Below are 25,161 nucleotides of genomic sequence, written 5' to 3'. Positions count from 1 at the left end.
TTCACATAACGCGTGTAAAAAACATACATGAAGCATTTGTTAACCGTGGGTAACTAGCAAGTTACCAAGTAAGTCTAGAGTGCTATATAGGGATGCTTAAGTTCATCTAAACTCAGATGTTGCCTTGAAATGCTTACCAGGTTTATTAAAATTGATTACAAAATGAGCGTATGAAACCGGGGAAAGCATGCAATTTTAACAGAAAGCCTCCATGGTCATTAAGATACAGTATAGTCAGTGGTATACTTTTGTTTCTGTGTAGCTCGAGTTGGGTGATTCATCATTCCTGCCGCCAGTAACTTAGTTTGTGTTTTCCTCTTGTGTAAGCTGGTGCTTGTGTCACATCCCAAAGTTTTCCAATGAGGGCTTAATGAATGGTGACATCGATTGTGTACAACCACTATGCTCTCCTCCTCCTTCATGATTCAGCTTCACCTATAGAAGATGGTGACCGGAAATTAGCAGAAGTGGGATTTGTGATCTCTGGTGTATCTTTTTAAAAACTAAAGATACTAGCGTAGATCACAGGATACTAAATGGAAGAACAATATTTCCAATATTTCTGATGATGGGGATTTTTCTGTAAAGTAGAGAAAGCCAGTTCTGACCTGCCCTGCCTCTGGCTACTTGTTTCTGTTGGGAGAGGAGTAGAAACCAGTCGGTCGCTTAACCTCTCAGTCTAGGTGTTCTCACCTAGAACACCAGGGATTTTGACTATGTGACTGTGGAGCCTACAAATCTTGAAAACCTAATCTCTGGGTGTCAAGTATTGAAACTTAGGTTGCTGTAGAATTGGTGGCACTTACAGTAGGTAAGGTCTATTCTAGTTTTAACATCCATAATTTTGTATTATTTTCAGAATGAAGCTAATTTCAACTCTTCTATGAAATTTAGAAAGAGTTTGCTTGTCAGTTTACTCTGGAACTGCAATAAAATTAGATAACCTCCACTTTCTCTTTTGAGTCAATGATGAAATTATTTGTCTCTGTAACTTAAGAAGGAATTAGAGCTTTGCCAACAACTACTTGCCAGTAGTAAAAAATAAGGATGTGTGTATTGTTACTACTAAAACTCTACTAATATGGTGTTCTTATTACCTGTATTTTGTCATAATTTTTGACTGGACATTTATTTCAGTGCTGGGAAATTAAATAGTAAGCAGATTAACGAAGTTGAGCTTTAGAAATTTAGATGTCAATATTGTAAAAATATGAATAAACTTTTCCTTCTGCTAAATGATGTGTTTGTGTTATCAATAGGGTCACTTTTCAAAATATCTACTATTAAATCTAATGTCAGATACTTGCTGGTCTTTTTGGTTCTCTATTAAATTGGTTATATGTAAGTTAGATATATCTTGGATGCTTTATTTTACTTTCAAAAGATACAGAACACAATCCTATATTCTTTTCACATAAATTCTGTAAGGGAGATTTGGGGGATTGCAGAATTTGCCATGCTGATGAAACTCAAACTGTACAATATCTCTTTTTTCTGAAACCCCTTCAGAACAACTTCCTCAGTTTAAGCTTAGATAGTTTGACTGCACAATGACTGCATACCGCCCAACTTGAAAAACCAGAGTTTGCATTTAGATATGTATTTAGATAAAATAGAGTACAACTTTATTCTAGATGCTGTGCTATGCATCTTTTTTTACTTTATTATAGTTGTTGACACTATTACATATGTCCCCATTTATCCCTCTTTGCCCACCTCCACCCAGCCCCTACCCTCCCGTCCCTCTGACCATGACCACACTGTTGTCCGTTACCTTCTTCCATCCAGTTCCCCCTCTCCCCTCCCCGCTGACAGTTGTCAGTCTGTCCCATGTACCCATGCCCCTGTTTCTGTTATTGTTCCTCAGTTCATTAGGTGGCACACATAAGTGAGATTATATGGTATTTGTCTTTCTCTGACTGGCTTATTTTACTTAGCATAATAATTTCTAGGTTCATGCTATCACAAAAAGTAAGAGTTCCTTCTTTTTTATGGCCACATAGTATTCCATTGTGTAAATGGTACCACTGCTTTTCTATCCATTAATCTACTGATAAGCACTTGGGCTGTTTCCAGATCTTGGCTATTGTAAATAGCACTGCTATGAACGCGTGTATTCTTCCGAATTGGTGTTTCGGGATTCTTAGGCTATATTCCCAGAAGTGAGATCACTGGGTCAAAATGCCTTTTTAAGTTTTTGAGGAAATGCCATTCTGTTTTTCCACAGTGGCTGTACCAGTTTGCATTCCCTCCCACAGTGCTGGAGAGTTCCCTTTTCTGCACATCCTCACCAGCATTTGTTGTCTGTTGTTTTATTGATGGTAGCCATTCTGGCAGGTGTGAGGTGATTTCTCATTGTGGTTTTAATTTGCATCTCTCTCATGATTAGTGACATTGAGCATTTTTTCATATGTCTGTTGACCATCTGTATGTCCTCTTTGGGGAAGTGTCTATTCAAGTCCTTTGCCCATTTTTTAGTTGGATTGTTTGTCTTCCTGGTGTTGAGATGTATGCATCACTTTAAAAAAAAGTTTCAACATTCCTTTGAAGGAGTTACTCTTTTCCACTGAAAAGAGGGAACTGAGGTTCAAGTGGAGTGATTTTCCTGAGCCTTACAACTGGTAAATGCCAGATCCAGGCAAGTTAAAACACCGAAGAAATATGTTGCTGATGTTTGTCTTCTTAAAGAAGAGATTGGCACCAATCCTTTTTTTCCCCTGTTAACTGTTCCCAGATACTAAACTATGTCTTTAGGACTTTGAAGAGTTGCCATTACTGTCTTTTAGTATAAAAGGGCATGTGATCAGTGGTTGGTTGGTTTATTAAACGAACATTTTGAGCACCACTTTTGTGTCAGGAACTATTGCCGATGGTGGGCACAAGGCAGGGAACAAAACAGAAAACGCCTGCCTTTATGGACCATTCATTCTTAATTGGGGAGACAGAAAATAAGCTAACTCCATCTCTATAGATAAAATGCTAGCAGTGAACATTTACTGATTTATGCAAGGGTAGGTTCTAAATGCTGTACGCAGATTAGTTGATTTAGTCTTCACTTTATTGATTTACTCTTCACAACAATCCTGTGAGGTAGGTATTCTCCCCATTTCATAGGGGCAGAGAAACATTAGGTAACTTGTTTGCTTAAGGTACTACAATTAAAAGTGATAGACCTGGAATTTTACGTCCAGTGCCTGAGTTAGTGCTCAAAAAACTTTCTTTGTATAAGAAGGGTTCATGTTAGATAACGGGAAGAACTTCCTGACACTAACGTGACCTATGAAAAAATTTGTGAAATTTTCCCATTGATAACCTTGTATCATTCTTCTGATTGGTTCTTAGAAAAGAAGTACGTAGTAAATGAGTTCTGGAGAAGCTGCTTGTGCTGCCAGAGCCTGGTTCCGGGAAAGCCACCCCTGCTTCTGTTTCGTTTGTTTGTTTTTAGTTGTATGGGAATTCAAACATGTATAGAAGAGTACATGTAGAAACTGAGAACCCCAAGGGGTGGATTGTGCTAGTTATTAAAAAATTTAGCTCCAGCCCTGGCCTGTGTGGCTTGATTGGAGCATCGTCCTATGCACCGAAGGGTTGAGGGTTCCATTCCCGGTCAGGACACATACCCAGGTTGTGGGTTCAATCCCCGGTCAGGGCACATACGGAAGGCAACCAATTGATGTTTCTATCTCTCCCTCTCCCTTTCTCTCACTAGAGTCAATGAAGAGCATATCCTTGGGTGGAAAAAAAAAAAATTCGCTCCAAATTCACCCTTTGTGCATGCTCTGTGGATATGGAGCTGAGTCCTTTAAACATTTTTTTTTTTTTTTTTTGCCAGCTGACAGAATGTTAAGTAAGCGTTGTCAGTAGATAGAGTATTTGAGGGATACTGCTGGAGGAAAGGGTTTTTCTTCCTGGGTAAAGGGTACTCTCAGCAGGTTCTGTCCTGCTCTTGTGGTGTGAGCACCTCCAGTGGCTGGTTCTTGCACTGCACCATGGTTAGCAGCAGCCAGTAGCTTGCCATAGCACCCACGTCAGTTGATTTCAGAATGGAGACCCTGTAGCAAAATAACTTCTCAGGGAAAAGCACCCTGGAGGGAGAGGATTTTCAGCAAGATCCATTGGCAAGTCTGCACAGCTACTTCTGACATTCCTTGAGCCGTAGCCAGGCCCTCCAGCAAAGTCTGCATCTCAGTTCCGGGGAACTGAAGGAAGCTCTGGGCCAGCCCTAGGGGTAGTTAGTGTTCCATATATTTGTCATTCCTATAATCTCTAGAGTTATTTCTTATTAGCCAATCCTCCTATACTCCAACCCCCTGTAATAGTTATTTTCTTTAAATTAAACTTTGCTATTTCAAAATGTTATGTGGTTTGTTTTCTGATTGGATGTCTACTTTTGCCATGTATAATCATTGCTTTTCATTCAGCAGCTTCTTAGTGCAAAAGAGATGTTGCCCCCACCTTAAACTTTGCTACCATTGCTATAAATAGCAAGTTTATCTTTAAATGTTTTTTATTGATGATACTTTTCAATTTAAAAATGGAATTTTTAATACATAGTGACTTCATCAGTTAGCTCCCTTCTAATCTTTGTATCTTCTAGATTTATTTATTTATTCATACTGTATTAAGCACATGCTTTATTCCAGACTGTGCAGTGGCCAGAGAGAACTATTGTGAATGTAATAGAAATGGATTTTTTGCTGTATGTGAGATAGAATCAAAAGGGCTTAGTGAGTTTGGGTATGAGGTGAGAATGAAGAATCAGGATGACTCAATTTATCTGCCTTAGTATTTGTGTTTTTTGGCTTTGATATGATTCAGAGAATTGAAGGCCTCCAGGATGACAATACTCCTTTTTTCTTAATTTACTGTCTGGTAGTTGGATGGCTATATATTGACTCTTAGAAACTGGCAATAAATGAAACTCTAGGCTGCCTGGATGTATGAAAAGGAAATAAGTGAAACTAGAAGCATTTTCATGAAAAAAACAAACCAAAGAAACAGTGAAGTACTGATTAGGAAACTAAAGCCTAAATGATAACTCAAAATTCTATCTAAATATTGTAACAGTGTGTAGTTGTTTTGGCTTATATGAGTAACTGCAAGAGTGCTGTGGCATAGATAGTCTAAAAGAGAAGTTATACTAAGCAATAAACTTGTAAATGAATCATATGCATCAAAGAATTGGAATAGCCAAAAAATTTATTAAATTTGCCCATAATAACATCTCTTAATATGCATATTGTATTTTAGGTTCATTTGTCTTGAAGAACATTATAATGTTTTTTGGCTGCAAATTTATGTTTTGCATAGACTGCTGCTTCATCTTGGTAATAAGAGGAATAGGCTGGAGTGGTGACAAAACCTAAGGATGGTCAAAAGAAGCTTTGATTTAGTACAAGCATACCTCGTTTTATTGCGTTTCACATGTGCTGTGTTTTTTTACAGATTGAAGGTTTGTGGCAACCCTGCATTGAATAACTTTTGGTGCCATTTTTCCAACACCATTTTTTTCACTTTGTATGTCACATTTGGTGATTACCGCAATATTTCACTTATTATCATATTTGTTATGATGATCTATGATCAGTGAGTTTTGACATTACTTACTAGTGTCATTATTTTGGGGCACAGTGAACAGTGCCATCCATCTAAGACAATGAACTTAATAAATGTGTGTGTTCTGACTGCTCCACCAACTGTCGATTCCCTCATCTCTGTTTCCTCTGGCCTCCCTAGTCCCTGAGATAACAGTACTGAAATTAGACCAATTAATAATCCTACAGTAATTAATAATCCTCTAAGTGTCCAAGTGAAAGGAAGAATTGCACATTTTTTAGTTTAAATCAAAAGCTAGAAATTAAGTTTAGTGAGGAATGCTTGTCAGAAGCTGAGATAGGCCAAAATCTAGGCCTCTTGCACCAAACAATTAGCCAAATTGTGGATACAAAGGAAACTTAAAGGAAATTAAAAGTGCTACTTCAGTGAACACATGAATAGTAAGAAAGGGAAACAGACTTATTGCTGATATGGAAAAAGTTTTAGTAGTTTCTATAAACCAGCCATAACATTCCCTTAAGCCAAAGCCTAATTCAAAGACCTAACTCCCTTGAATTCTCTGAAGGCTGAGAGGTGAGGAACCTATAAAAGAAAAATTTGAAGCTAACAGAGGTTAATTCATGAGGTCTGAGGAAAGAAGCTGTTTCCATTACGCAAAAGTTCGAGGTGAAGCCTCAAGTGCTAATGTCAAAGCTGCAACATGTTATCCAGAAGATTAGGTTAGTTAATTAATGAAGGTGGCTACACCAAGTAACAGATTTTATTGATGAGACAGCCTTTTATTGGAAAAATATGCCATCTAGGAGTTTCATAGCTAGAGAGGACAGGCTGACTCTCTTGTTAGGGGTTAGTGCAGCTGGTGACTTTCAGTTGAAGACAATGCTCATTTAACTATTCCAAAAATCCTAGAGCCTTTAGAAGTATGCTAAATCTACTCTATGTGCTCTATAAACAACATGGTTTACTGACTATTTTAAACCCACTGTTGAGACCTACTGCTTAGAAAAAAAAGATTCCTTTCAAAATATTACTGCTCATTGACAATGTACCTGGTCACCCAAGAGCTTTGATGGAGGTGTACAATGAAATTAATTTTGTTTTCATGCCTGTGAACATAAATTTCATTCTGTGGCCCATGGATCAAGGACTAATTTCAACTTTCAAGCCTTATTTAAGAAATACATTTTGTGCCCTGGCCAGTTTGGCCCAGTGGATAGAGCATCAACCTACGGACTGAAGGGTCTCTGGTTCGATTCCTGGTCAGGGTTGCACATGCCATGAAGGGTGTGTAGGAGGCAGCTGATCAATTATTCTCTCTTATCATTGATGTTTCTATCTCTCTCTCCCTCTCCCTTCCTCTCTGAAATCAATTAAAAAAAAATACATTTTGTGACCTGGCCAGTTTTGCACAGTGGTTAGAGCATTGGCCTGTGGACCAAAGGGTCATGGGTTTGATTCATGTACCTCAGTTGCAGGTGCCCCAGCCCTGGTTGGGGTGCATGCAGTAGGCAACCTTGTGTCTCTCTCCCGTCGATATTTCCCTCTCTCTCATCTCCCCCCCCCCTCTCTCTCTCTCTCTCTCACTTCCCCCCTCCTCCCTCCCTTCTATTTTCAAGAAACATTGGCAAAAATATCCTCAGATAAAGATTAAAAAAAAAAAGAAATACGTTTTGTTAGGTTATAGGTGCCATAGGTAGTGATTTCTCTGATGCATCTGGGCAAAGTAAATTAAAAACTTTCTGGAATGGATTCACCATTTTAGATGCCATTAAGAACATTTATGACTAGAGGCCCAGTGCACGAAATTCGTGCACTGGTAGGGTCCCTAGCAGCTGCTGGCTGCCGGCCGGGTACTCCCTCCCTTCCCCCGGCCACCTGCCACCCACTGCTGCTACTGGGTTCCAGGTGCGGAGGGAGCAGGGTGGCAGCCCCACCCCCCGCCGCTGCTGCTGGTCACCACCTGTGGGGGCCTGATCGCACCACTGGTCGCCCTGCGATTGAATCAGTGGGGCATCAGGCCCCTGCCCGGCTCTCTCAGTGCCTGGGAGCCTTGTGGCAGTGGGGCGATCGGCCCCTGCCCGGCGACTAGTGGCTTGCACCCGCCTTGGCCTGGTGCTGTCCACTCACCTGCTCCACCATCCCGCCCCAGTCCAGCTCTCGTCAGGGCCCATCGGGGCCTGCAGCGCCCACTGCCAGTGCCGTGTCGCCAACTCCTGCTATGCTCCGTGCCGACCCCTTGTGATCAGCGCACATCATAGCAAGCAGTCGAACTCCCATTCGAGGGGACAATTTGCATATTAGGCTTTTATTATGTAGGATTAAGAGAAGTGGTCAAAATATCAACATTTACAAGAGTTAATTCCAACCCTCAAGGATAATTTTGAGGAGTTCAAGACTTCAGTGGAGGAAGTAACTGCAGATGTGGTAGAAATAGTTAGAGAATTAGAATTAGCCTGAAAATCTGACTGAATTGCTGCAATCGCATGATAAAACTTTAGTGGATGAAGAGTTGCTTCCAATGGATGAGCAGAGACCATGGTTTCTTAGGATGGAATCTACTGGTAAAAATGCTGTCAAGAATGTTGAAATGACAAAGGATTTTAGAGTATTATATACACACTAGAAGCCCGTTGCACGTAGTTTCGTGCAATAGACTTTCCTTCACCTGGCTGCCAGCACCAGTTTTCCGCCAGCACCTTTTTTCGTCTGGCCACCCGCCGATCGGAGCGCCTCCCGAAGGCTGAGGGCGGGACTCGGGAGTCCCCGCCCCCCGCTCCTACCGCCAGCCAATCGACCACCCTGAGTCCCGCCCCCCGTGCCTCCAGCCGGCCCAATCATGGGTGTAGCGGAGTGATGCAATTTGCATATTACCTTTTTATTATGTAGGATAGTTGGTAAAGTCCAGGCAGGGTTTGAGAGGATTGACTCCAATTTTGACGGTTCTCTGTGTAAAATGCTATCCAGCAGCATCACATATCACAAAGAAATTCTTCATGAAAGGGTCAATCCATGTGGCAAACTTCATTGTCTTATTTTAAGAAATTGCCACAGCCACCCCACCCTTCAGCAACCACTACCCTGATCAGTCAGCAGCCATCAAAATAGAGGCAAGCAAAAAGATTACTACTTGCTGAAGGCACAGATGATAGTATTTTTATCAGTATAGTATTTTGTAATGTACATTGTTTTTTAGACATAATGCTGTTGTACACTTGGTAGACTATAGTGTAGTATAAACATAACTTATATATACACTGGAAAACCAAAAAGTTGTTTGAGTCATTTTATTGCAATATTCACTTTATTGTGGTGGTCTAGAACAGAACCTGCAATGATTTTAGGTATGCCTATATCTGTGGTCGGCAAACTGCGGCTCGCGAGCCACATGCGGCTCTTTGGCCCCTTGAGTGTGGCTCTTCCACAAAATACCATGGCCTGGGCGAGTCTATTTTGAAGAAGTGGCGTTAGAAGAAGTTTAAGTTTAAAAAATTTGGCTCTCAAAAGAAATTTCGATTGTTGTACTGTTGATATTTGGCTCTGTTGACTAATGAGTTTGCTGACCACTGGCCTATGTCAAAAAGTGTGAATAATCTAACCCTACTTTTGGGAATAAACTGGCTTTTTTTTTTTTTTTTTACCATTGAATTGGTACCTTTATCTTTGAGCCCATCCTACAATTATGTCTTAATTTTATGGTTCTCACTGTGACCCACATGACATACGTTAAAATTAGGAAGCTGTCAAAAACAGCCATTGGTGCTTTATTGTAAAAACAGGTGAAAACTCAAATAGAGACAAGTCTTGGGAGGGAGTAAAGTTGGTAATGATTGTGGCTCATAGGTGTTCAGGCAGGATGCAGAGGTGGAAGATTTCTGGATCATGGAGTCCCTCCAAAGAGATTTCAGACTGCTCCACAGAAGTGGTGGGGAAGGTGAGACCAATGGCTCACTTCTGCTGGTCTTTAGAGTTAAAGGTTAAAGTGCCATGTGCTGAGTTATACCATAGCTGGAAAGAATGGATGAAATAGGATATTTTAAAATTTTGTTTTTCATTAATCACTGGTGTTTTATTCATTTCAGAGCACAAAGTTATCATTGTTGGGCTGGATAATGCAGGGAAAACGACCATTCTTTACCAATTGTAAGTATTAACTACTTTCAGATTTTTATTTTATTGTTTACTAGAGGCCTGGTGCGCGAAATTTGAGCATGGGTAGGGTCCTTAGGCCTGGCCGGTGATCAGGGCTGATTGGGGCCTTCCTTCCCCTGGCTGCCGGCTGCTGGCTGGGGCCTTCCATTGTTCTGTGCCGCTCCCTGGTGGTCAGTGTACGTCATAGCGAGTGGTCGAACTCCCGGTTGGTTGACCTCCCGAGGGGACAATTTGCATATTACCTTCTATATAATCAAAGCCCAGCCACCATTACGGTGGAACAACCGGATGACCAGAACGACGGGTCGCTATGATGCACACTGACCACCAGGGGCAGGAGCTGCCCCCTGGTGGTCAGAGCACTCCCACAGTGGGAGCACTGCTCAGCCAGAAGCCGGGCTCACCGCTGGCGAGTGCAGCAGCAGTGGTGGGAGCCTCCCTCCTCTGCTGCAGTGCTAAGGAGTGGCGAGCCAAGCGGTAAGGAGCGAGCAGGCGGGTGGTAAGGAGTGGCCAGTCAAGCGGTAAGGAGTGAGCAGGTGGGTGGTTAGGAGTGAGCAGGTGGGTGGTTAGGAGCAAACAGGCAGGCGGTTAGGAGTGAGGGGTCCCAGATTGCGAGAGAGGGCGCAGGCTGGGCTGAGGAACACCCCTCGTAACCTCCCCCCATGCACGAATTTCGTGCATTGGGCCTCTAGTTTATTATATAGGATAGTTACTTTTTCTGCCTGAGTGATATTTGATTAATGAAAGTAATAAAAAGTTATATGGAATTTAAGTTACTCTAGAGCAGGGGTGGGGAACCTCTTTTCTGTCAGGGCCATTTGGATATTTGTAACATCATTTGAGGTGCATACAAAATTATCAACTTAAAGATTAGCCTGCTATATTTGGTCAATAATTAACTCACTCCTAATGCCTTGGCAGGGCAAGAGCAAATGATTTTGTAGGCCTTATAGGACCTGCAGGCCAGAAACTCCCCACCCCTACTCTAAAGAGTTGACATTTTTATGACAGTGTTTGATTTGCTTTTAGAAAGTAGAGAAATATGTGTTTATATAGTTTCCTAAAATTGAATGTAGAGTATCTCAGATAGTCCACTGCCTAGTTCCATTTCCTTAGCTCAGCTACTGGAAAAGGGACATTTGGGTATCTTATATAATAAAAGGCTAATATGCAAATCAACTGAATGGTGGAACGACGGGTCGCTATGACACGCACTGACCAGCAGCAGGGAAGATGCTCAACGCAGGAGCTGCCCCCTGGTAGTCAGTACACTCCCACAGGGGGAGCGCTTCTCAGCCAGAAGCCCTGAGCCAGGCTCACGGCTGGCAAATGCAGCAGTGGTGGCGGGAGCCTCTCCCGCCTCTGCAGCAGCGCTAAGGATGTCTGCCTGACTGCTTAGGCCCACTCCCAGCAGGCCTAAGCCATCAGTATCCCCTGAGGGATCTCAGACTGTGAAACGGTGCAGGCCGGGCTGATGGACACCCCCCCCCCCCCCCCAAGTGCACGAATTTCGTGTACCAGCCTCTAGTAATATATAAAAGGAGGTCATACTGACTGGTTCCTTGATTGAAAAATATTCAAACAATCTAACTTCCTAGCTAATTGTAACATGTTCGAATTATTTTTTTCAGTTCTATGAATGAAGTTGTACATACATCCCCTACAATAGGAAGTAATGTAGAAGAGATAGTAATTAATAATACACGATTTCTAATGTGGGATATTGGTGGCCAAGAATCTCTTCGTTCTTCCTGGAACACTTACTATACTAATACAGAGGTAATGTTTCTTTCTTTTTTTTATGTTTTATTTCTTTATTGTTTAAAGTATTACATATGACTCCTTCCCCTTCCCCCCATTGACCCCTCCCTGATGTTTCTTAATATATTAGAACTTCTGTGAGCAGAATGCTTGGGAAACACCTTTTAGATATGAACTCTTATAGTTAATCTTTTTGAAATATCACAGTATGTTAATAGAAGTAGATTTTAAACTTCGTGGAATCTTTGATTCCCTATTTCAGGGTCATTGTCCTGTATATCCACTCTCATTGAATCTCTGTAAGGAGAATTGGTGGTTGATTAGTCTGATTATGTATTGATCCCAGAACTTAAGTAGTTGTTTTTATAATGAATTCCATCTCACAGTTTGTAATATCATTTCTTTTTTACTGTTTATTTTTGTGTAGAAGAAATCTAGGTAAAATCTGGTGGTTTCAATCCTGGCCAAAATTTTACCATGTATTTTATTTTATGCAACACAATTGCACATTAAAGAATGTTTTTCCTTTTGGTTCTCAAGCAATTTAGACAACACCATGTTTTTATTTATATACTATTTCCCAAGAGGAAATTTCAGACCTTCATTGTATAGACCTTGCAAATTGAAAGCCGGTGACAATTGCTTTTATAGTGTAGATTATCCTATCTAATAAAGAGGGGATATGCTAATTGACTGCCATGCTCTTAAAGATGGCAGTGCCCACAGCCACAAAGATGGTGGCGCCCAGTCACCTCAGTCCCGCTGGGGTGGCAGGCGCGTGGCACGTCTGGGCCTGCCACCAGGCGGGTCCAGCTGCTCCGCACGCCTGCCTCTGGAGTCCCCAATCCCCTCAGCCGCCCAGGGCTGGCCCGAGGCACAGGCAAGCCTCGGATGGTGGCTGCCCAGCCGCCCAGGGCCGCCTGAGGCTCAGGTAACCAGGGCCAGCCGAGGCTTGCGCTGCCAGCAGTGGCAGCAGCAGAGGTGTGATGGTGGCGTCGCCTTCCCCTGATCGCCAGGTCCCCTCCCGCCCCTGAGGGCTCCCAGACTGTGAGAGGGGGCAGGCCGGGCTGAGGGGCCCCCCTCCAGTGCATGAATTTTCATGCACTGGGCCTCTAGTAAGTTAATAAAATTCCAAATGTATACAAAGGTGAATAATGTCATAAGACACAATTAAGTGTTTCTAGTGACCTGATCCCCTAACACTCCATAATGCATTTGATCATGTTTTGTTTTTTTTCTTTTTTTGGAGAAAGAAAGGTAGATATGATTACTATTCCTAAATATAACGCTGCAGGTATCAAATTCATGGCTACACTTTGAAAATTAATAGCTTTATTAAAGTACCTTGGAATAGAATGAGTCTGGCAGTAATAAAACCACTTATCAGTGAGGTTTCAATTGAGAGAAGAGGTAAACTAGTAGTTCTCTTATCCTTATGGTTCCTGAAATCTGTAGAATAGAAAAGACTCTGAAAATTACAGTGGTTTATTTGGAAATGAAAAACTAGTTCTAAAAAATGAATAGTGCATGTTAATAATAGGCAGTCAGAATTAACACGGGCATCACAAATGCCATCGTAAAGGGACTGTATCTGCTCCTGTTTCCCTTTTGGTGGGCTGGCATTAGGAAGGTGCAGTGTGGTGCAGTTCTGTACCGTTCCTTCACAGGTTTTTCATTGCATCTTCTGATACTAGTCTTACCAGTTCAGGAGAGAGTTGTGCTTGCCAGTAGCAGGTGCCATTTATATAAGGAAGAGAGCATGGCTTTAGGTATAAATTTGTTCTTGCAATTTGTTGATTTTAACTGTCATGGTACTTTACTCCCAAACCCATTCCCTTTTGGATTTTCAAATTGATATTAATATAATAAAATAACAGCTGTCTAGAAGTAACAAGTTTATGACCATAATATATTTTTTTCTTGACTTATAGTGTAAATAGATGGATATAGTCTTGTTAGCATTCAAAATATTAAGTTAGGAAACAAATGTGTTTTATTGGTTAAAATATTAACAGAATATTCTAATAGTATGTTAGTATGTGTTCTCTTTTCTCCTATTTTTCTCTTAAAATTTAGTAAATATATTTGAATTAGAAATGGATCAGACTTTAGGCTTTATGATGTATATATAGTAGGTATCTCTGGTTTTCCAATAATACCATACCATAAGGTTCTAATTTCTTGATAGTTATAGCCTGTAAATCAAATCAGCACTTCATAAATTTTATAATATATAAAATTATATAATCATTAATGACTTTTTTTGTAATTATTTTAGTTTGTAATAGTTGTTGTGGACAGTACAGACAGAGAAAGGATTTCTGTAACTAGAGAAGAACTCTATAAGATGTTAGCCCATGAGGTAAGTAGGACTCTGGCATAAGATGTGTTTATGGGATATTTCTGTCACATTTCTTCTTTCTACTTTTCAGAAGGATACTATTTCAAATGAAAAAAAAAGGTATCTATCTGCTGGCCATGCCTGCTTTATAATTTTGACACTTCTCAAATCGGAAGTGTATCTGAAAGCAGCAGAAAGCATGTGGAGTCATTTGTAGAATCTTATTTCACGTATCCCAGATAAATTGGGTGTAGAAGTTTTCCTGAGTAAAAAGACCTAAATTGGTTTTCCTTTTACATTTTGAATATATTAATTATACGGAGGATTATCATTGGAAATGAAATTTTAAAGTCTCACAGACACACAGCAAGTCTTGATTGTAACTCAGTTGTTAGACTAATATTTAAATATGGTTGCTCTTAGGTTTCTCTGATATGGTCCTTTGACTAAAGAAACCGTATGGCTATCCACATTTCGAAGTCCTTGAGAAATATTACCAGTAGCATAATTTAAAAATCGAATAAACTGAGTAATATAGTCAGTAATGATAGTAGTAACTATAAAACCATATAATACCATAGTGGCAATTGATTATATTTTTATGATTTTTTATTGCAGATGGAATAAATTTATTTATAGATGGGAATAGGAAAGTGAATGTTTAGATGTGTGTTATATACTTTTTATTTTAGTGGAATTTTAATAAAGCTTAAAAATCTGGGATATATTTATAACAAAGTTTTATATTTTAATATTGATTTGATGATTTGCATTAAGAATATTGGTATGTTTCAGGCAACAGTTCAAGACTTAAGAAAGCTAGTAGTTATGTAAGTTGAAGTTCCTGTTTTCCTTGTGATCATGCCCACCAAGATGCACTTTCCCCTGTTTTAGACTGATTCGAGCAGCTGTGTTAAATCCCTTGGGTTTTTGTTGTTGTTTTTTAAATGCATCTTGCTGTTGTGCGTGCACTTAACAAGTTGCGATTCTGCTTTGTGAAACCAGCTGTAAAAGCGGCAGAACACTAAGGAGTTTTTTCATTTCCCCTTTGTATTTTACAAAAATATGTTTTTCGGTTTATACCAAAGAGCTGTTTTATGTTCTATGAAGACTTTGGAAAAAGAAAACTAAGACACACATATTTGTCTTAGCTGTATTTTTTACCCTGTTAATACACAGCCTCCCTATTTGATTCTTACTCTAATTGGCCAGTTATGTAAGTAGGATCAGTATAGAAAGTAGTAGGGCTCAAACAAAGTCACTGAATTTTACTTGTTGGGGCCATTAACCTGGGCAAGTCAATATGTGACCTAATCAGCTTTTTTCCCCCCTTTATTGATTAAGGTATTACATATGTGTCCTTATCCCCCCAATGCCCCCCCCACCCACACACACACACTCATGCCCTCACTCCCCTGTTGTCTGTGTCCATTGGTTAGACTTATAAGAGCCAGCCTTTGAATTTAGGCATTTTCATCATTCTTGCTCTTGCTGAAGGTGGGGGCTGAGGGGAGTGGGGGACAAATAGGGCATAGTTGGAAAATGAAAGGAAACTGAATGGGGAGATTACCAGAGAAGAAAGGAATTGCATATGAAGTTTGGAACTAGAGTAAGTCACTTAAAAGGGTCCAGAAGAGCCAAATAGCGTTCTGAAGGGGAACAAATGGATCAAAGAATAAGATGTCTTAATGAAAAACAAATTTTCAATGGGTTTAGTCAGATGTTTCATACCACAATCACCAACAGAATTTTATCACCATCACTGATAATGATTCTTTACATGCATTACTAAATACAGAACTATAAAATGTTTTTCAGTATTACTAAAAGCTTCATCTTAAATGAAGTGCAAAACTTTGAAGCTCATGAATTTTAAAATAGTTCCAAATACAAAAGGACAGATGAAATTTTATTCAGAATGACTCAACTTCTAGGAATTACCTTCACAAATGAAGCTTTGAGGAACAAATTGACAACTACATATGGCATACAGAAGATGCTGAGTAAATATATCTTGCATGTGCTATTACTCATCTTCTTGACTAAACTGAAATCAGTATTTAGACTCTTAAGACCAGAAATCTGTAATATGTAGCAGAAAGTTTTTTAAAGTGCTTAAGATGGCTGATGAATAAAAGATCACAGCTGTTCACCTTGCACTTTGACCTCTTGTTAAGTCAAGTTGATGAACAGCCTTAATCCTATATAACTCTTTTTTTTACTGTTATCATAAGGCATAATTGGTGCTGAATAATAAAAAGTAAAGGACTGTTTTTTTTGCTTTCTTCCTAAGTATTTAAAAATAGGTAATATAGCTGCTGTTTTTTTAATCAAGAACCCCAAATAAAAAAATTTGAGCCTATGAGATGTAGAAAAATTATATTCAATATGGGTTTTTTCAGTGTGTTTTTGAGACTTTTCAATAAAAGGCTTTATTTCTTATCCTTTTCAAGTTGTAGTCCAGGGGCTTCTCCAAATAATTTAATCACTAGAAGTGAAGAATATAGATTACTTATAAATAAGATAGTATAAATTTATGTTTCCTAAATTGTGCCAAGTTATTTCTGTTGTCAAAATTTTGTTCTTAGAATGTGTCAGCATTACCAATCCTGACCTATATAAAAGGTTTCAACAGACACTAGCAAGAGATATTGAAACCTGGAAGATAGGAAGATAGGAATTAAATCCATGGAAAGTCCATCTACTCAGTGATTCAGCCACATATCAACTATTGATGCTGTTCCATTTCCATTTAAGATAAGAGAAAAAAATATCTGTATCCTCGATAATGAATATATATAGTTCATCCATTCATATTTTTGCCTTTTATTATGTAAACAGATAAACTGAACTATAGATGAAACAAATTGAATGGGAAATCTTAAAAGTTAACATTCTAGTATCCTTTTCTGACCATGCTCTTCAGGTAACTCATTAACTGTGTTCCTATAGCTGCCATCCTGCAGAGGGCACTGTAACTAAAGTCAGTCTCCGTTATATAAAACCTTTTGCCTAAGTCAGTGATGGCGAACCTATGACACGCGTGTCAGCACTGACATGTGTAGTCATTTCTGATGACACGCGGCCGCATGCCGAGGATGAAACATTTGCTGCTCCTGAGGATGAAACATTTGTGACTAAGTCTTGGAGTTAGTTTTTTCCTCAAAGTGACACACTACCCGAGTTATGCTCAGTTTTTTGGCGAAGTTTGACACACCAAGCTCAAAAGGTTGCCCATCACTGGCCTAAGTCCTCTTACCCCTTACATTTTTTATTTACATCCGAAAGAATCAAGGAAGTCAATGAAACTATTTTAACAAGAGTAAAATATTGTGGAACAATGTCAGTTTGTACCCATTGAAGACTTTCCTGCTTCAAGCACATGTACACATGATTGAAAACAAAATATCCCACTAAAATCCCTAAGAAGAAAGATGGCACTCAACACAGTTGAGAAAACTTGCAAGCATAGCACCCAAACCACAGTATCTCTTCATATATATAGGAAGAGTGTTATGAGAGTTTAATCCACAGAGTGTATCCATCATTGGTTCTTAGTCCATGATCTATGATGGACTTTAGAGTATCTATTAACACTTTAAAATTATACATGTAATTTTTTTTGCATATATACTAATGTGCATTTTCATGAAGAAAAGGTCTATTATAATCTTCAGTAGATTACCAGGGAAGTCCCAGACTGTAAAAATGGTTGCAAGAGGGAAGAGTGGAGTAGAGTCAAAGGAGGCCAAGAACCTCGGTCTGTGTTGTGAATAAAGCATATTCACATCACTTTGGGGCATGCACAAGGGTAAGGTAATTATTATTTTGGGGGCAATAAATGAACTAAACATTTGTTGAACTTTCACCAAAAGCCAGGTATTGAATTGAGTCATTTAAATGTAATTCATTTATTAAAACCACATCCCTAAGAGTTAGGTAGTAGTTTCAGCATTTTACAGATGAGGGGCTATAGCTATAATAGGAAGATCTCGGCTCAAACTAGGTCCTATTATTGAGTAGCTATATGACCTTGTCTGAGTTACTTACATCAGTCCTCATCTGTAAAATGGGACTAGTGAAGCCTATCTTATAGCAATCTTGTGAGGATTGAAGAGTTTTTATTTAGAAAAAGTCATTATGTGGCTTTAACTATCATCGTGGTTTTGAAAGGAAGGGAATTTCTCCCACTTCAGCTAATTCATCTATTTATGCCCCAAGCTTCTGCCCTTTCCTAATACCAGAAATGGAACAGTATGATGGGTGGCTTGCTCAAGTTAGATACTCAATAAATGTTGGTAACGAGGAACAAATTCAGAAAGGTTAAAAACCTTGCCTCAGAGTCGAAGAATTGAAGTGGTAGAACTTAGTTGATAAGTTGAACGCCAATCCAAGATGGCCATATCAAATATTCAAATCTAAGAAATCATCATGGACAAAGATAGAGGAGTTAGGTCTCAGAAAATGATAGGGTTGGTTTAGGATAGCACCATTCAACTGAGAATTAAGCCCTAAGTCTCTAAGGCAGGTGTGAGGAACCTTTTTTCTTTCAAGGGCCATTAGGATATTTATAACATTATTTGCAGTCCCTACAAAATTATCAACTTAAAAATTAGCCTGCTCCAGTGTGGCTTGGGTGGTTGGGTGTCATCCCATGCACAGAAAGGTGGCCAGTTCATTCCCAGTCAGGGCACATGCCTGGGTTGCAGGCTTGATCCCCAGAGGTGGCCAATTGCTCTCACATCAGTATTCTCTTCTCTCCCCCTTCCTCTCTCTCTAAAAATCAATAAAAAGATATATACATATATATTTTTTAAAGCCTGCTGTATTTGGTCAAACATTTAAATAACTCACCCCTCCTTAATGCCTTGGCAGGGCCAGACCAAATGATTTTGTGGGCCTTATAGGACTGATGGGCCAGACGTTCCCCAACCCTACAGTCCAAGGCATACATTATATATAGTGAATTAGTTTATTTCCTATGTACCTAGGAGGTACTAGGTTGCAGCTCTTGAGTGCCATGCTAAAAAGTAATTCTTAGTAGCCATAGAAGCCTAGTTTCAGGTTGGGGGAAATGGGTAATTATATATTTGAAGACATGGCTGCTTGGTAAATATAGCACTTAGGACCATAAATGTAATCTAGGACTATAAGAAATATGTAAATACATACAAGTATAGATAGATTTATTTAAAATGTGTTCAGTTTGAAGTTTACCTTCCATCAGTATAAGAGCTATGAAATGCTTTTATGTCAAGTAGTTGAGAAATTCTAGGTTACAAAGATTACCAAAAAATATTCTATTCATTAAGTTAGAAAATCTCTGAAAAAATGCATTGGTCCTTATCATTTTATTTGCTTTTATAGGATCTAAGGAAAGCTGGATTGCTGATTTTTGCTAATAAACAAGATGTTAAAGAATGCATGACTGTGGCAGAAATCTCCCAGTTTTTGAAACTGACTTCTATTAAAGATCACCAGTGGCATATCCAGGCATGCTGTGCTCTTACTGGCGAGGGGTAAGAAGTCTCCCCCATGGATAACGTGTCTTTAGTTTAGGAATATGAATTTCTTCCTAAAATCAAATTTTAAGGTTACCACGTACAGATTGTTCTAAGGAAGAGATGTAAGACATAGTCAGTGTCTACAGTGAGAGTTTTTAACTTGGCTCTGTAAAGAATAAAACACAGCATACACATACACATACTGAACTAATATGTGCACATAGTTACAGTTGCTGTAGTAGTTCAGAGACATTAGAATGTCAAGGGGAGCTGGACAAGTCGGAAAACAGTTCTTATGGGTGGTGGGACTTTCGCTATAAGAAAGGAACTAACACTTGCTAAGCCTGTCCTATGTCTTGAGTGTTCCTTACAGTGTATCATTTATTCCTAACAATCATGTAGACCAGTTGTTTTAAATTCACACTTTATGCATAAAGGAATTGAACTAGACTAGTTTGGGTGTACTCACTTTTTGCCACCACTGTTGTCAAGAGGGAGTTATTGCAATTAAAAAAAAAAAAGTGTTCGAATTGGAGAGAGTATGGCACGAAGGTTCCTGGTTCTGGAAAGGAGGGTAGGTGCCTATAGTAGAATTTTGCCATAGTCTAGTACCCAGAAATGAGAGGATTTCAAAAATGAAGTGGTTGTCAGCATTGTTAAATATAACATCAATGGCCAGAAAGATGGAGAGTGCTGTTAGGAGAGATGGAATAGAGGAGGTTAGAAATAGGATAAAAAGCTAAAAGCCTGAGCAAATAAAATAATACTCTTGTTGTAGTTGTTTTTCTAAAATGTGGTAGATCTGTATATATTTAAAAACAGAGAAAAAAATTAAATTGGAGATGAAGGATTCTAGAGTCTTAAATTTGGGGTTGTGGTTCTTCAGGTTTTAGGAAAGGGCAGAAGCTTGGGGCACAGATCGTTTCAATAAGTCATTATGTGGCTTTAACTATCATCATGGTTTTGAAAGGAAGGGAATTTCTCCCACTTCAGCTAATTCATCTATTTATGCCCCAAGATTCTGCCCTTTCCTAATACCAGAAGAAGAACCTCAACCCCAAAATAAGAACTCTCTTTAGAATCTGTTATGTATGTACCTTTTAAAAACAAAGAAAAATAATTAAATGGGAGATGAAGTTGAATCTTACTCAGTGAAATAGAAGGCACTGTTACCTAATTACAGACATTAGGAGAGCTTAATTAGAACCTCAAAAAAGCAAATCTGTTCATTTAAAGAAAAATTCATAGATAATACCAACTCTCCACATATTCATTTAAGTAAAAATGTTACATGTTTCTGTCAAATAGTTAAATACATGTCGAGATACCTGTAGATATAACTTTATCAATGAAAGGACTTTAAGCAAAAGCACTGATGTAATACTAAATTTGACCACAAAGACAAATCGTCTAGGATTTATATAATACTTAGCTTATATACTTTGAGAAATTATGTAGAAAATACATCATTAGTTAGGATGGATATGAACTCTGGCAGTTTCATTTTTGAAAGAGGTAATAGATAGCTGATGGTATCTTTTCAATTCTTGGTGTATGTGGGCCTCCATTTGCAGCAGTCAGCAAGTGTAAGTGTTTGGTTTTGGAGGAGATGCTTCCCTATTGTGGTCTGGCCACTTTGGTCTGAATTCTTGGTTTTAGTGTTGGTCGGACCTGACTCATATCTCTGCCATTTGCTAACCTCTCCAAGCCCAGCTTTCCTCTAATATGGGAAGGGTTCTGATCTCACTGTTGTAAAGAAATCTATACTAATAAAAGGGTAATATGCTAATTAGACCACATAGACCAGACGTCTTCCGGTCGTCTTTCCGGACAAAGCCACAGTGGTGGGGGCAGAGGCGGTTAGGGGTGATCAGGCTGGCAGGGGAGAGCAGTTAGGGGCGGTCAGGCTGGCAGGAAGAGGTAGTTTGGGGCAATCAGGCCGGCAGGCAGAGTGGTTAGGGGCAATCAGGCAGGCAGGCAGGCGAGTGGTTAGGAGCCAGCGATCCGGGATTGTTCAGTAATCTGGCCTAAACCATCAGTTGGACATCCCCCAAGAGGTCCCAAATTGGAGAAGGTGCAGGCCGGACTGAGGGGGACACCGCCCCCGCCCCCCCCCCCCCCCCCGTGCACGAATTTCATGCACCGGGCCTCTAGTATTAAGATAATGAATATTAAGTGCTTAGCACAGTCTGGGCCAACACTGAAGCAATCATTTATTTATCTCATTGCCTTTTTTTTCTATTTCTATCTTCTTATATATTGTTATAGTCATACTTACCCAAAACTCTCATTTTTCAGTTTCTCATATCTGTAAAAGCTCCTGACAGACAGTGGTTAATGCTTCATAACAGTTCATTTTGTTGTAACATATGTACAATCATTTTTCTCTTGCTAAATACTTTCTTTACCACAATGAACATGTCTTTATAGTATTTTGGATTATGCTCAGTTACCCTTTATTCAGTGATAACTAGTGTTAGCGGTAAGAGATTTTACTTCCTTCAAAAAATGTAAATATATAGATGTAGCAGACATATTATGTATGTACTCTGTTTTACCAACTCTACTATATATTTAATATCCTGCAATTTTACTTCATTTAAATAATGAGCATTTTATCATATTGTAAAGTAGTTTTGAAAGGAAGTTTTTAATATTTCATCATGAATGGTCCATAATTTGTTAAATTTTTCTCTATTTCTAGACATTTAAATTCTTTTTCCTATTAAAAATGTTTTGATAAACAGTCTTATACATAAATCTGTCTTTATGTACAAGGATGTATTTCTTGAAGTAGAAAAGAGGATAGAGAGGGTATTGATATTTTAAATACTCTTGAATATGTATAGCTAAATTACTTTCCATGGGCATTTATATAATCACTGAGCTTTTATATGTAAGGCAGTGTTCTAGGCACTAGAAACAAAACAAATGAGAAAACACGGATGTACTGTGTCTTGAGAGTATGGCTTCACCACAACAGCACCGACATGGAACAGTATTGATTTTTTAACCTTTGCTGTTTAGGTAAATGAAAAAATGATACCTTGTTTTAGTTTGCTGTTTATAGCTTTTCAGTTGAGAATTTGATCAAATGATTTTATTTTCTGTATAGATTATGCCAAGGACTGGAATGGATGATGTCACGACTTAAGCTTAGATGATCTCTACTGACTTCTTCTCATAGACTTTATATAAACGAAGTGCTGGACTTTACCTGAAAGCTCCAAAAATTAATGGTTCAGATATATTTATAGTAAACTGATTTAAACTTTTTCTATAAGAAGAAAAATTAAGACCACTTATTTGAAAATGAAGATGAAGCCTCACCTTCCAATTGCTTTCTCATTAGTTTCTTCCAAAGCCAGGTCTTAAAGCTGTGATTGACATTTTCTCATAATGAATCCTCTCAAGTCATTGTGTAGCCTGTGGTAAGTACAAAAGGAGAGGAAGACATTTTTTTAAACTTTAAGAGCTTTATTATCAGTATAACCCTCTTTTGTTGAATGTTCTCTTTTTGTTCCATTAAGTCAAAATATAAATCAGCACAGATATTCAGTTTCTGGTATTTTAAAATGTAATGTTACTTACGAAAAGTATTTTGCATTTGTGTATGTATTGTGTATATACCTCAACCTCAAGTTAATGGCTTTGATTTATGTTCTAAAGAAAAGTGAATAACAAAAATTAATAATATTCTTAATTATAACAATAATGAAATGAATACTGGCATTGGTTTAAGTGCCAATTTGTACTTTTCCCCTATGCTGTCTGCATTGCACTAATCAACCCCAAAATCATTGAGCTGCTCTTTAAAAAAAAAGAAAGAAAAAAAGTTTGACATTGGTTACCTATGTTTTGTTGTTCAAATCACATACATACAAGCATGTAATCCAATGAGTGGAGTATCTGTCAAGTTCTTAGAATTGCTAATGGGCACAATTGCACATTGAGCCGTTATCTGATTGTTCCCTTTATGAGACCGTATGCCATCTAAATTACTGAGTAAATTGTTAATCCATTAATCAATTATTAACTGTGATTAAAATTACCAACTGATTTTTCAGCATTAATGGAAAACTGCTGTGTGAAATCTTTCCAGAGAAGTGTCACCGTATAAATATTATCAAATAATTTAGCTAGATTCTTAAGTATTAAATTATATGTCAAGCATTTAAAGTGAATTTGAAATGAAAAGTAAAGCATATTTTCCAAGCAACAAAGATAATTTATTAATTTGAACATTTTTAATTCTTAACTTTTGAAATAGTTTTAGATTTTTTATTTCTATATTTTCTTTTTTCTTCTTATAACATGTGAATGTATTGTTTGGCAAGTAAAAAATACAAATTTTTTTAGTGCTTTTAAGAATTTGGTTTAAAAATTGATCAACATAATGCATTATTTTTTCTAAGAAATAGCTTGCCCCAAAACACCTTCTATGTTCGTGTAGGCTTTTTTTTTCTTTCAATATCTGAAAAGTCACAGGTATTTCTGTTGTAACTGTAAACACTTATCTAACTAAATGTGTTCAGATATATTCTTGAGTACTCAGTCCCTGAAAATCTGAACAATAATCCAAGCTGGCATGTTTTAGAATATTCAAGAAAAAAATAATTCCTTTTAATACCAGCCTTTTAGATTTTGTGAAGATTTTGATGAGGGATAATAGTATATACTGTAAGCATTGACAAAACTTTGAAAATTCCTTTCTACAAAATTAAAATGCTCACTATCTAAGTCCACATTGGGCATAGGAGATGGTCGGTGTTTAATGTTGGATGTTTTGTGTTTTATATTTATATTATAATGTTCAAAATGCAAGTATAATATTTTATTTGTCAACTTTTACAAAAGTAAATTCTAAATTACTAAGCTTTATTTGTTCATATGTTCTCATACTTTTTTCAAATAACTATAAGGAATTACTTGTTATATATTAAAAACTCCCTTAAAACCCAAATATATATAGTAGGTATTGCAGTTTCATCAGAGAAAAATATTCAGTACAGTAGCCCAGCAAATCCACACCTTTTATCCTTTTTATTTTTTGTTAATTCTCCCCTGAGGATATTTCTCCATTGATTTTTAGGGAGAATAGGAGAGGGAAAGACAGAGAGAAACATCAATGTGAGAAAAACACATCGATCGGTTGCCTCCTGCCTGGGCCCTGACCAGGTACCGGGCTGGGGAGGAACCTGCAACCAAGTACCTGCCCTTTACCACAACCGAACCCGGGACCCTTCAGTCTGCAGGCCAACACTCCATCCACTGAGCTAGGGCTATCCTTTTAATTTTTTAATTTGAATAACCACAGTTCAGTCTCTTGGATTGCTGCCACATCAGTTCAACAATATACCAGCACATTCCCTTGTCATCAAGGGGTTGGCTAAAATTTATCCTAATGGGATGCTTGAAGCATACACTACATTGTTGCAATTGGTTTAGTGTAATAGATTATTGACATGGCATCATGAGAATGCATGAAATCTTATACCACATTTGCAAAACATGATTTTTTGTTATACTATTTTAGGCTAAGCGTTGGAAATGTGTTACCTATATACTTGTGCATAAAACCAAAATTAAAATTCATGTATGAAAATGCATCAAAATCATTTTAATAGTATTAATTCTAAATAAGATGGAGAGCATATTGGCAGTTTATATGTAGTTTAAGTGGACTTAAGCAAAGGGCAGTGCTTTTGGTTTTAATACGCTACTCTTGGATGTAAACAAACATTTTGTGCTCAACTTTGAAAAGAACAAAGCTTCATACCTCAGTACATGTGGCTGGATTTAAATATCCCATGTTTGCTACTAATTTTGAAAGTCATATGACTTCTCTTG

At 38.3% G+C, this 25,161-nt stretch overlaps 1 protein-coding gene across 6 annotated transcripts in view; it reads left to right on the top strand.

Moving 5' to 3' along the window:
• ARL5A (ADP ribosylation factor like GTPase 5A) overlaps nucleotides 1-25,161 on the top strand; it is a 39,824-nt gene that overhangs the window by 1,036 nt on the left and 13,627 nt on the right. For 4 of the 6 annotated variants that reach the window (XR_008557379.1, XR_008557377.1, XR_008557378.1 and 1 more), the window contains exons 2-6: nucleotides 9,636-9,696; nucleotides 11,337-11,484; nucleotides 13,745-13,828; nucleotides 19,175-19,326; nucleotides 22,427-22,742. Coding sequence is in view for 2 of the 6 variants with exons in the window: in XM_008138693.3 (XP_008136915.1) it covers nucleotides 9,636-9,696; nucleotides 11,337-11,484; nucleotides 13,745-13,828; nucleotides 19,175-19,326; nucleotides 22,427-22,475 (494 nt within the window). In the remaining 4 variants the exon portion in view is untranslated. Of the gene's footprint in view, nucleotides 1-9,635; nucleotides 9,697-11,336; nucleotides 11,485-13,744; nucleotides 13,829-19,174; nucleotides 19,327-22,426; nucleotides 24,193-25,161 lie in introns of those variants that run through there. The other 2 variants (XM_008138693.3, XM_054722728.1) reach the window with 2 other exon arrangements.

This window comes from Eptesicus fuscus, chromosome 11 (assembly GCF_027574615.1).
Source record: "Eptesicus fuscus isolate TK198812 chromosome 11, DD_ASM_mEF_20220401, whole genome shotgun sequence".
NCBI lineage: Eukaryota > Metazoa > Chordata > Mammalia > Chiroptera > Vespertilionidae > Eptesicus > Eptesicus fuscus.
This window is presented reverse-complemented; position numbering and strand designations above follow the sequence as displayed.